This window comes from Bombina bombina, chromosome 5, assembly GCF_027579735.1.
Source record: "Bombina bombina isolate aBomBom1 chromosome 5, aBomBom1.pri, whole genome shotgun sequence".
Taxonomy (NCBI): Eukaryota; Metazoa; Chordata; class Amphibia; order Anura; family Bombinatoridae; genus Bombina; species Bombina bombina.
This window is the reverse complement of record NC_069503.1, coordinates 965,365,967-965,378,830: the sequence shown is the minus strand read 5'-3', so window position 1 is coordinate 965,378,830 and position 12,864 is coordinate 965,365,967. Positions and strand designations below refer to the sequence as shown.

The following is a 12,864-nucleotide window of genomic DNA, read 5'->3' as shown; positions in this document are numbered from 1 at the left end:
GAATGTTGAACATCCTGAGTCAAGGCAAATAAATGTTTGAATACATATATTTAGAACTTTATATAAAAGTGCCCAACCATAGCTTAGAGTGTCACAGAAAATAAGACTTACTTACCCCAGGACACTCATCTACATGTTGTAGAAAGCCAAACCATTACTGAAACGAAAATCAGCAGAGGTAATGGTATATAAGAGTATATCGTCGATCTGAAAAGGGAGGTAAGAGATGAATCTCTACGACCGATAACAGAGAACCTATGAAATAGACCCCGTAGAAGGAGATCATTGCATTCAAATAGGCAATACTCTCCTCACATCCCTCTGACATTCACTGCACGCTGAGAGGAAAACCGGGCTCCAACCTGCTGCGGAGCGCATATCAACGTAGAATCTAGCACAAACTTACTTCACCACCTCCATAGGAGGCAAAGTTTGTAAAACTGATTTGTGGGTGTGGTGAGGGGTGTATTTATAGGCATTTTAAGGTTTGGGAAACTTTGCCCCTCCTGGTAGGAATGTATATCCCATACGTCACTAGCTCATGGACTCTTGCTATTTACATGAAAGAAAAAACGTTTTTAAACAAAACCGTTACTGTCTCTTTAAATGTTAAACAGAGCACACTTTATTTCTGAATATGTGAAAAACTATGAAGGAAATGTTCAAACTTTACCAAATTTTCACCACAGTGCCTTTATGCTTTAAAAGTATTGCACCCCAATTTTCAAGCTTTTAACCCCTTAAATGAGGAAACCGGAGCCGTTTAATCAAATAACTACTTTAACCCCACTACAGTCCCAGCCACAGCGATTGTTGCGACTCCACCTGTCCCTGGGGGATATACGTTACCCAAATAAGCCTTCCAGGAACGTTTTCACTGATCACCAGACCCTCTCACATGCAGCTGCATCCAAAAGAAACTGCGCAATTATGGCGCGAAAAGGAGGCTCTGCCTACTATAGTGAAAGGCCCTTCCTGACTGGAAAGGTGTCTGACTGCCTGGCGCTAGAAAACGTTCCCCACACTGAAAGTTTAGAAATATCACTTCAAACTTCCCAAAATACTTAAATAAAGCAATCGATTTAGCCCACAAGAGTGTCAACCAGTGTATAGCCCATAATAAGCCTGCATTCTGTTAAGAGTCTGAGAAAATGGCTTACCGATCCCCAAGAGAGGAAAATGACAGTCTTCTAGCATTACACAGTCTTGTTAGAAAATGGACTAGTCATACCTTGAGCAGAAAAGTCTGCAACTGTTCCCCCCAACTGAAGTTCTCTGGGCTCAACAGTCCTGCGTGGGAACAGCAATTGATTTTAGTTACTGCTGCTAAAATGATACTCCTCTCTTAAACAGAACTCTTCATTCCTTTCTGTTTTAGAGTAAATAGTACAACCAGCACTATTTTAAAATAACAAACTCTTGATAGAAGATTAAAAAACTACAACTAAACACCACATACTCTTCACCATCTCCGTGGAGATGCTACTTGTTCAGAGCGGCAAAGAGAATGACTGGAGGGCGGAGCCTGAGGAGGGGCTATATGGACAGCTTTTGCTGTGCTCTTTGCCATTTCCTGTTGGGGAAGAGAATATTCCCACAAGTAATGGATGACTCCGTGGACCGGACACACCAATGTTGGAGAAAAGATAGGCTAGTGAAAAAGACCATGGAGCTACTAGAGCATCCACAAATTCCGCCTGAGGATCCCTTCATCTTGCAAAGTACCTAGGAAGTCTGTTGTTCAACTGAGAGGCCATCAGATCTATCTCTGGAAGACCCCTAAGATCCACAATCTGATTGAAAACATACAGATGAAGAGACCTCACCCCCCTGGATGCAGAGACTGACAACTGAGCCCATGTGACAGTGATCAGCGAATCCCAGATATGTATATACTGCAAACTCAGTAGGTGTGCATATAAAAAGAATGAACACAACTTGATACTTATATGAATTGTAAAGGTTTTTTTGTTTTTTTTAATAGCATGCTCTGAATCCTAAAAAAATAGACTTTAGTGTGCCTTTAATCATATCACACATATTCACCAATGCTCATATTGCTTAGCCTATAACATTTGTAGATGTAATTTTTCCATGAATACACAAAAAAATATTTTTTAACGTTACATTCCTAATACTCCTTAAAGGGACAGTCTACCATAGAATTGTTATTGTTTTAAAAGATAGATAATCCCTTTATTACCCATTCCCCAGTTTTGCATAACCAACACAGTTATATTAATATACTTTTTACCTCTGTGATTACCTTGTATCTAGGAACTTTCTTCCAGCCCCCTGATCACATGACTGTGACTGTTTATTATCTATTGTCTTAAATTTAGCATTGTATTGTGCTAAATCTTAAATAACTTTCTGTGCCTGAACACAGTGTTATCTATATGGCCCACGTATACTTTCTGTCTCTTTGTGTTGAAAAGAGATTTAAAAGAGGCAGCCCTCAAAGGCTTAGAAATTAGCATATGAGCCTACCTATCTTTAGTTTAAACTAAGAACACCAAGAGAAAAAAGCAAATTTGATGATAAAAGTAAATTGGAAAGTTGATTAAAATTAAAAGTCCTATCTGAATAATGAAAGTTTAATTTATACTAGGACTGTCCCTTTAAATATCATGCCACCTCCACAGCAGAACAATACAGTTGCAACACAACGTTGCATTTCGATAAGACAACCTTATTATCTCTAAATGATTCCCATTTAGTAAATTAAAATAATTGCAAACAACTAATGTCAGAGTTCATTTTATATGGTATATGGTACAATGGAACGAAGCAGCACATTTTACAGAAATAGTTGCATCAATAAAAACCATATGAAAAAACTACTGGGATACAAAACTTTCAGGCTTTTACCTTGTTGAGTAAGTTCTTGCCCCCAGATTTTCCTCTCTGCTTTTAATCCATCTATCAATGACTCTTGTGCAGTGAGCTGTGAAATAAGTTTTGATTTTTCTTGCTTCAGAAGTTCAATTTGAACAGTTTTCCGTTTTTCTTCCTCCGCAACAAATTCAAGTTTGCGTAGTTTGTTCTAGGACATTAAAAAACATAATTTATGCTTACCTGATAAATTCCTTTCTTCTGTTGTGCGATCAGTCCACGGGTCATCATTACTTCTGGGATATAACTCCTCCCCAACAGGAAATGCAAGAGGATTCACCCAGCAGAGCTGATATAGCTCCTCCCCTCTACGTCAGTCCCAGTCATTCGACCAAGAATCAACGAGAAAGGAGTAACCAAGGGTGAAGTGGTGACTGGAGAATAATTTAAAAGATATTTACCTGCCTTAAAAAACAGGGCGGGCCGTGGACTGATCGCACAACAGAAGAAAGGAATTTATCAGGTAAGCATAAATTATGTTTTCTTCTGTTATGTGCGATCAGTCCACGGGTCATCATTACTTCTGGGATACCAATACCAAAGCAAAAGTACACGGATGACGGGAGGGATAGGCAGGCTCATTATACAGAAGGAACCACTGCCTGAAGAACCTTTCTCCCAAAAATAGCCTCCGAAGAAGCAAAAGTGTCAAATTTGTAAAATTTGGAAAAAGTATGAAGCGAAGACCAAGTTGCAGCCTTGCAAATCTGTTCAACAGAGGCCTCATTCTTAAAGGCCCAAGTGGAAGCCACAGCTCTAGTGGAGTGAGCTGTAATTCTTTCAGGAGGCTGCTGTCCAGCAGTCTCATAGGCTAAACGTATTATGCTACGAAGCCAGAAAGAGAGAGAGGTAGCAGAAGCTTTTTGACCTCTCCTCTGTCCAGAATAAACGACAAACAGGGAAGAAGTTTGGCGAAAATTTTTAGTTGCCTGCAAGTAGAACTTGAGGGCACGAACTACATCCAGATTGTGTAGAAGACGTTCCTTCTTTGAAGAAGGATTTGGACACAAGGATGGAACAACAATCTCTTGATTGATATTCCTGTTAGTAACTACCTTAGGTAAGAACCCAGGTTTAGTACGCAGAACTACCTTATCTGAGTGAAAAATCAGATAAGGAGAATCACAATGTAATGCTGATAACTCAGAGACTCTTCGAGCCGAGGAAATAGCCATTAAAAACAGAACTTTCCAAGATAACAATTTTATATCAATGGAATGAAGGGGTTCAAATGGAACACCTTGTAAAACGTTAAGAACTAAGTTTAAACTCCATGGCGGAGCAACGGCTTTAAACACAGGCTTGATCCTAGCTAAAGCTTGACAAAAGGCCTGGACGTCTGGATTTTCTGACAGACGCCTGTGTAACAAGATGGACAGAGCTGAAATCTGTCCCTTTAATGAACTAGCCGATAAACCCTTTTCTAAACCTTCTTGTAGAAAAGACAATATCCTAGGGATCCTAACCTTACTCCAGGAGTAACGTTTGGATTCGCACCAGTATAGGTATTTGCGCCATATTTTATGGTAAATCTTTCTGGTAACAGGCTTCCTAGCCTGGATCAGGGTATCAATAACCGACTCAGAAAAACCACGCTTTGATAAAATCAAGCGTTCAATTTCCAAGCAGTCAGTTTCAGAGAAGTTAGATTTTGATGTTTGAATGGACCCTGTGTCAGAAGGTCCTGTCTCAGAGGTAGAGACCAAGGTGGACAGGATGACATGTCCACTAGATCTGCATACCAAGTCCTGCGTGGCCATGCAGGCGCTATTAGAATCACAGATGCTCTCTCTTGTTTGATTTTCGCAATCAATCGAGGAAGCAGCGGGAAGGGTGGAAACACATAAGCCATCCCGAAGTTCCAAGGTGCTGTCAAAGCATCTATCAGAACCGCTCCCGGATCCCTGGATCTGGACCCGTAGTGAGGAAGCTTGGCGTTCTGGCGAGACGCCATGAGATCTATCTCTGGTTTGCCCCAACGTCGAAGTATTTGGGCAAAAACCTCCGGATGAAGTTCCCACTCTCCCGGATGAAAAGTCTGGCGACTCAAGAAATCCGCCTCCCAGTTCTCCACTCCCGGGATGTGGATTGCTGACAGGTGGCAAGAGTGAGACTCTGCCCAGCGAATTATCTTTGATACTTCCACCATTGCTAGGGAGCTTCTTGTCCCTCCCTGATGGTTGATGTAAGCTACAGTCGTGATATTGTCCGACTGAAACCTGATGAACCCCTGAGTTGTTAATTGGGGCCAAGCTAGAAGGGCATTGAGAACTGCCCTCAATTCCAGAATGTTTATTGGAAGGAGACTCTCCTCCTGATTCCATAATCCCTGAGTCTTCAGAGAATTCCAGACAGCGCCCCAACCTAGCAGGCTGGCGTCTGTTGTTACGATTGTCCAGTCTGGCCTGCTGAATGGCATCCCCCTGGACAGGTGTGGCCGATAAAGCCACCATAGAAGAGAATTTCTGGTCTCTTGATTCAGATTCAGGGTAGGGGACAAATCTGAGTAATCCCCATTCCACTGACTTAGCATGCACAATTGCAGCGGTCTGAGGTGTAGGCGTGCAAAAGGTACTATGTCCATTGCCGCTACCATTAAGCCGATCACCTCCATGCATTGAGCTACTGACGGGTGTTGAATGGAATGAAGGACACGGCATGCATCCTGAAGCCTTGTTAACCTGTCTTCTGTCAGGTAAATCTTCATTTCTACAGAATCTATAAGAGTCCCCAAGAATGGAACTCTTGTGAGAGGAAAAAGAGAACTTTTCTTTTCGTTCACTTTCCATCCATGCGACCTTAGAAATGCCAGAACTAACTCTGTATGAGACTTGGCAGTTTGAAAGCTTGAAGCTTGTATTAGAATGTCGTCTAGGTACGGAGCTACCGAAATCCCTCGCGGTCTTAGTACCGCCAGAAGGGCACCCAGAACCTTTGTGAAGATTCTTGGGGCCGTAGCCAATCCGAATGGAAGAGCTACAAACTGGTAGTGCCTGTCTAGGAAGGCAAACCGTAGATACCGTTGATGATCTTTGTGAATCGGTATGTGAAGGTAAGCATCTTTTAAATCCACTGTGGTCATGTACTGACCCTTTTGGATCATAGGTAAGATTGTCCGAATAGTTTCCATTTTGAACGATGGAACTCTTAGGAATTTGTTTAGAATCTTTAAATCTAAGATTGGCCTGAAAGTTCCCTCTTTTTTGGGAACCACAAACAGGTTTGAGTAGAACCCTTGTCCTTGTTCCGACCGCGGAACTGGATGGATCACTCCCATTAATAACAGATCTTGTACACAGCGTAGAAACGCTTCTTTCTTTATCTGGTTTGTTGACAACCTTGACAGATGAAATCTCCCTTTTGGGGGAGATAATTTGAAGTCTAGAAGGTATCCCTGAGATATGATCTCCAGCGCCCAGGGATCCTGAACATCTCTTGCCCAGGCCTGAGCGAAGAGCGAAAGTCTGCCCCCCACTAGATCCGGTCCCGGATCGGGGGCTCTCGGTTCATGCTGTCTTTGGGGCAGCAGCAGGTTTCCTGGCCTGTTTGCCCTTATTCCAGGACTGGTTAGGTTTCCAGCCTTGCCTGTAACGAGCAACAGCTCCTTCCTGTTTTGGTGCAGTGGAGGTTGACGCTGCTCCAGGTTTGAAATTCCGAAAGGGACGAAAATTAGACTGTCTAGCCTTAGATTTGGCTTTGTCTTGAGGTAGGGCGTGGCCCTTACCTCCTGTAATGTCAGCGATAATTTCTTTCAACCCGGGCCCAAATAAAGACTGCCCCTTGAAAGGTATATTAAGTAATTTAGACTTAGAAGTAACATCAGCTGACCAGGATTTTAGCCACAGTGCTCTACGTGCCTGTATGGCGAATCCAGAGTTCTTAGCCGTAAGTTTGGTTAAATGTACTACGGCCTCCGAAATGAATGAATTGGCTAGTTTAAGGACTCTAAGCCTGTCCATAATGTCGTCTAGCGTAGATGAACTAAGGTTCTCTTCCAGAGACTCAATCCAAAATGCTGCCGCAGCCGTAATCGGCGCGATACATGCAAGGGGTTGCAATATAAAACCTTGTTGAACAAACATTTTCTTAAGGTAACCCTCTAATTTTTTATCCATTGGATCTGAAAAAGCACAGCTATCCTCCACCGGGATAGTGGTACGCTTAGCTAAAGTAGAAACTGCTCCCTCCACCTTAGGGACCGTTTGCCATAAGTCCCGAGTAGTGGCGTCTATTGGAAACATCTTTCTAAATATTGGAGGGGGTGAGAACGGCACACCGGGTCTATCCCACTCCTTAGTAACAATTTCAGTTAATCTCTTAGGTATAGGAAAAACGTCAGTACTCGCCGGTACCGCAAAGTATTTATCCAACCTACACATTTTCTCTGGTATTGCAATGGTGTTACAATCATTGAGAGCTGCTAAGACCTCCCCTAGTAATGCACGGAGGTTCTCCAATTTGAATTTAAAATTTGAAATATCTGAATCCAATCTGTTTGGATCAGAACCGTCACCCACAGAATGAAGCTCTCCGTCCTCATGCTCTGCAAGCTGTGACGCAGTATCAGACATGGCCCTAGTATTGTCAGCGCACTCTGTTCTCACCCCAGAGTGATCACGCTTGCCTCTTAGTTCTGGTAATTTAGACAAAACTTCAGTCATAACAGTAGCCATATCATGTAATGTTATCTGTAATGGCCGCCCAGATGTATTAGGCGCCATAATATCACGCACCTCCCGGGCGGGAGATGCAGGTACTGCCGCGTGAGGCGAGTTAGTCGGCATAACTCTCCCCTCGCAGTTTGGTGAAATTTGTTCACATTGTACAGATTGACTTTTATTTAAAGTAGCATCAATACAGTTAGTACATAAATTTCTATTGGGCTCCACCTTGGCATTGGAACAAATGACACAGATATCATTCTCTGGGTCAGACATGTTTAACACACTAGCAATAACTTGCAACCTGGTTATAATCTTTTTTAACAAAAACGTACTGTGCCTCGAAGAGGTACTTAAACGATTAAATGACAGTTGAGATAATGAACTGAAACAGTTATAGCATCAAGTTTAAAATAACATAACTTTTAGCAAAGGTTTGTTCCCATTAGTAAATAACTAAATTTGACATAAAAAATTATAGAGTAACGTTTTTATTCACAGTCAATAAAAATTCTCACAGCTCTGCTGAGAGAATGTACCTCCCTTCAAAGAAGTTTGAAGACCCCTGAGATCTGTCAGTGAACCGGATCATGCAGGAAATATAATAGTAGCTGACTGGAATTTTTTGATGCGTAGCAAAAGAGCGCCAAAAACGGCCCCTCCCTCTCACACACAGCAGTGAGGAGAAACGAAACTGTCACAATTTAAAGCAGACAACTGCCAAGTGGAAAATAATGCCCAAACATTTATTTACTCAGTACCTCAGCAATGTAAACGATTCTACATTCCAGCAAAAACGTTTAACATGACAATATTTATTAAAAGGATTAGTGACCTTTAACAGAGTAGTTCCGGTGAAAAACCATTCCCAGAATACTGAAGTGTATACATACATGTCATTATAACGGTATAGCAGGATTTTTTCATCAATTCCATTCAGAAAATAAAAACTGCTACATACCTCAATGCAGATTCATCTGCCCGCTGTCCCCTGATCTGAAGCCTTTACCTCCCTCAGATGGCCGAGAACAGCAATATGATCTTAACTACTCCGGTTAAAATCATAGTAAAAAACTCTGGTAGATTCTTCTTCAAACTCTGCCAGAGAAGTAATAACACGCTCCGGTGCTATTGTAAAATAACAAACTTTTGATTGAAGTCATAAAAACTAAGTATAATCACCATAGTCCTCTCACACATCCTATCTAGTCGTTGGGTGCAAGAGAATGACTGGGACTGACGTAGAGGGGAGGAGCTATATCAGCTCTGCTGGGTGAATCCTCTTGCATTTCCTGTTGGGGAGGAGTTATATCCCAGAAGTAATGATGACCCGTGGACTGATCGCACATAACAGAAGAAAAAATGTGCATAAAACAATTAAATTAATTAACTAACTGCAGGAGAAACTAGTGAAGTTGTCACCACTGAAAGAAAACTAAAACAAATGAATATAAATATTTTAAACTTATTATACAGAATATACAAATGTAAAGGGATATTAAGGTATTTCATTTATGTATTAGAAATTATTCTCTGCATGGCAAAAGAAATGCATGCAAAACAAACATTTAAAATGGATATAAAAATGTACTTTGCTTTGATTTTTTCTTTCAGGATTCAGATAGAGCATGCAATTTTGAGAAACTTTCTAATTTATTCCTATTATCAATTATCTTTGTTCTCATGCTATCTTTATTAAAAAAAGCAGGAATCTAAGCTAAGGAGCTGGCCCATTTTTTGGTTTAGTACCCTGGACGGCACTTGCTAATTGGTGGGTACATTTAGCCACCAATCAGCAAGTGCAACCCAGGTGCTGAACCAAAAATGGGCCGGCTCCTAAGTTTACATTCTTGCTTTTCAAATAAAGATAGCAAGAGAACAAAGAAAAATTGATAGAAGTAAATTAGAAAGTTGCTTAAAAATGCATGCTCTAGAAAAAAAAATTGGGTTCAGTATCGCTTTAACTTGTTAAATGTTTATCTTGCTTCCTTTGCTGTGGTTATTAAAAGGACAGTGGTACAGTAAAATTGTTGCCCAGTGAATGTGTTCCCATGAATCAATACAGTGGTTACACATAGTTAATTTAATTTTGTCATTTGAAATAGTTGCTTTGCCTGTTAAAAACACCACCTATATTGATAAGCCAGCAGAAGTAATCACACAAATGTACATTTTAAATTGTTCTCTGTAAGGGCCTGATGATAAAAAAACATAATTTATGTAAGAACTTACCTGATAAATTCATTTCTTTCATATTAGCAAGAGTCCATGAGCTAGTGACGTATGGGATATACATTCCTACCAGGAGGGGCAAAGTTTCCCAAACCTCAAAATGCCTATAAATACACCCCTCACCACACCCACAATTCAGTTTAACGAATAGCCAAGAAGTGGGGTGACAAGAAAGGAGCGAAAGCATCAAAAATAAGGAATTGGAATAATTGTGCTTTATACAAAAAAAATCATAACCACCACAAAAAAGGGTGGGCCTCATGGACTCTTGCTAATATGAAAGAAATGAATTTATCAGGTAAGTTCTTACATAAATTATGTTTTCTTTCATGTAATTAGCAAGAGTCCATGAGCTAGTGACGTATGGGATAGCAGATACCCAAGATGTGGAACTTCCACGCAAGAGTCACTAGAGAGGGAGGGATAAAATAAAGACAGCCAATTCCGCTGAAAAAATAATCCACAACCCAAATCAAAAAGTTTTAATCTTATAATGAAAAAAACCCTGAAATTATAAGCAGAAGAATCAAACTAAAACGGCTGCCTGAAGTACTTTTCTACCAAAAACTGCTTCAGAAGAAGAGAAAACATCAAAATGGTAGAATTTAGTAAAAGTATGCAAAGAAGACCAAGTTGCTGCTTTGCAAATCTGATCAACAGAAGCTACATTCCTAAAAGCCCAGGAAGTAGAAACTGACCTAGTAGAATGAGCCGTAATCCTTTGAGGCGGGGATTTACCCGACTCCACATAAGCAAGATGAATCAAAGACTTTAACCAAGAAGCCAAAGAAATGGCAGAAGCCTTCTGACCTTTCCTAGAACCAGAAAAGATAACAAATAGACTAGAAGTCTTTCTGAAACCTTTAGTAGCTTGAACATAATATTTCAAAGCTCTTACTACATCCAAAGAATGTAAAGATCTCTCCAGAGAATTCTTAGGATTAGGACACAATGAAGGGACAACAATTTCTCTACTAATGTTGTTAGAATTCACAACTTTAGGTAAAAATTTAAATGAAGTCCGCAACACCGCCTTATCCTGATGAAAAGAGGTAAGTTTTCAGATAACTCAGAAACTCTTCTAGCAGAAGAGATGGCCAAAAGGAACAAAACTTTCCAAGAAAGTAATTTAATATCCAGAGAATGCATAGGTTCAAACGGAGGAGCCTGTAAAGCCCTCAGAACCAAATTAAGACTCCAAGGAGGAGAGATTGACTTAATGACAGGCTTGATACGAACCAAAGCCTGTACAAAACAATGAATATCAGGATGATTAGCAATCTTTCTGTGAAAAAGAACAGAAAGAGCAGAGATTTGTCCTTTCAAGGAACTTGCAGACAAACCCTTACCCAAACCATCCTGAAGAAACTGTAAAATTCTAGGAATTCTAAAAGAATGCCAAGAGAATTTATGAGAAGAACACCAAGAAATGTAAGTCTTCCAGACTCGGTAATAAATCTTCCTAGACACAGATTTACGAGCCTGTAACATAGTATTAATCACTGAGTTAGAGAAACCTCTATGACTAAGTATCAAGCGTTCAATCTCCATACCTTCAAATTTAATGATTTGAGCTCCTGATGGAAAAATGGGCCTTGAGATAGAAGGTCTGGCCTTAACGGAAGTGTCCAAGGTTGGCAACTGGCCATCCGAACGAGATCCGCATACCAAAACCTGTGAGGCCATGCTGGAGCCACCAGCATTACAAACGAACGCTCCATTAGGATTTTGGAAATCACTTTTGGAGGAAGAACTAGAGGCGGAAAGATATAAGCAGGTTGATAATGCCAAGGAAGCGACAACGCGTCCACTGCTTCCGCCTGAGGATCCCTGGATCTGGACAGATACCTGGGAAGTTTCTTGTTTAGATGAGAGGCCATCAGATCTATTTCTGGAAGTCCCCAGATTTGAACAATCTGAAGAAATACCTCTGAATGAAGAGACCATTCGCCCGGATGTAGCATCTGGCGACTGAGATAATCCGCTTCCCAATTGTCTATACCTGGGATGTGAACCGCAGAGATTAGACAGGAGCTGGATTCCGCCCATACAAGTATCCGAGATACTTCTTTCATAGCCTGAGGACTGTGAGTCCCTCCTTGATGATTGACATACGCCACGGTTGTGACATTGTCTGTCTGAAAACAAATAAACAATTCTCTCTTCAGAAGAGGCCAGAACTGAAGAGCTCTGAAAATCGCACAGAGTTCCAAAATGTTGATTGGTAATCTCGCCTCCTGAGATTCCCAAACCCCCTGCGCTGTCAGAGATCCCCATACAGCTCCTCAACCTGAAAGACTCGCATCTGTTGAGATCACAGTCCAGGTTGGACGAACAAAAGAGCCCCCTTGAATTAAACGATGGTGATCCAACCACCAAGTCAGAGAAGATTGAACATTGGGATTTAAGGATATTAATTGTGATATCTTTGTATAATCCCTGCACCATTGGTTCAGCATACAAAGCTGAAGAGGTCTCATGTGAAAACGAGCAAAAGGGATCGCGTCCGATGCAGCAGTCATGAGACCTAGAATTTCCATGCACAAAGCTACCGAAGGGAAAGATTGAGACTGAAGGTTTCGACAAGCTGAAACCAAATTCAGACGTCTCTTTTCTGTTAGAGACAAAGTCATGGACACTGAATCTATTTGGAAACCCAAAAAGGTTACCCTTGTCTGATGAATCAAGGAACTCTTTGGTAAATTGATCCTCCAACCATGTCTTTGAAGAAACAACACAAGTTGATTCGTATGAGATTCTGCAGAATGTAAAGACTGAGCAAGTACCAAGATATCGTCCAAATAAGGAAATACCGCAATACCCTGTTCTCTGATTACAGAGAGAAGGGCACCGAGAACCTTTGAAAAGATCCTTGGAGCTGTTGCTAGGCCAAACGGAAGAGCAACAAACTGGTAATGCTTGTCTAGAAAAGAGAATCTCAGGAACTGATAGTGATCTGGATGAATTGGAATATGAAGATATGCATCCTGTAAGTCTATTGTAGACATATAATGCCCATGCTGAACAAAAGGCAGAATAGTCCTTATAGTCACCATTTTGAATGTTGGTATCCTTG

The 12,864-nt window shown here is 41.0% G+C and overlaps 1 protein-coding gene across 1 annotated transcript in view; it reads right to left on the bottom strand.

The window, feature by feature from the left end:
• LRRCC1 (leucine rich repeat and coiled-coil centrosomal protein 1) overlaps positions 1-12,864 on the bottom strand; it is a 418,892-nt gene that overhangs the window by 107,636 nt on the left and 298,392 nt on the right. Inside the window, exon 11 of the mRNA XM_053715905.1 lies at positions 2,872-3,046. Within this exon, the coding sequence (XP_053571880.1) occupies positions 2,872-3,046 (175 nt within the window). The remainder of the gene's footprint in view (positions 1-2,871; positions 3,047-12,864) is intronic.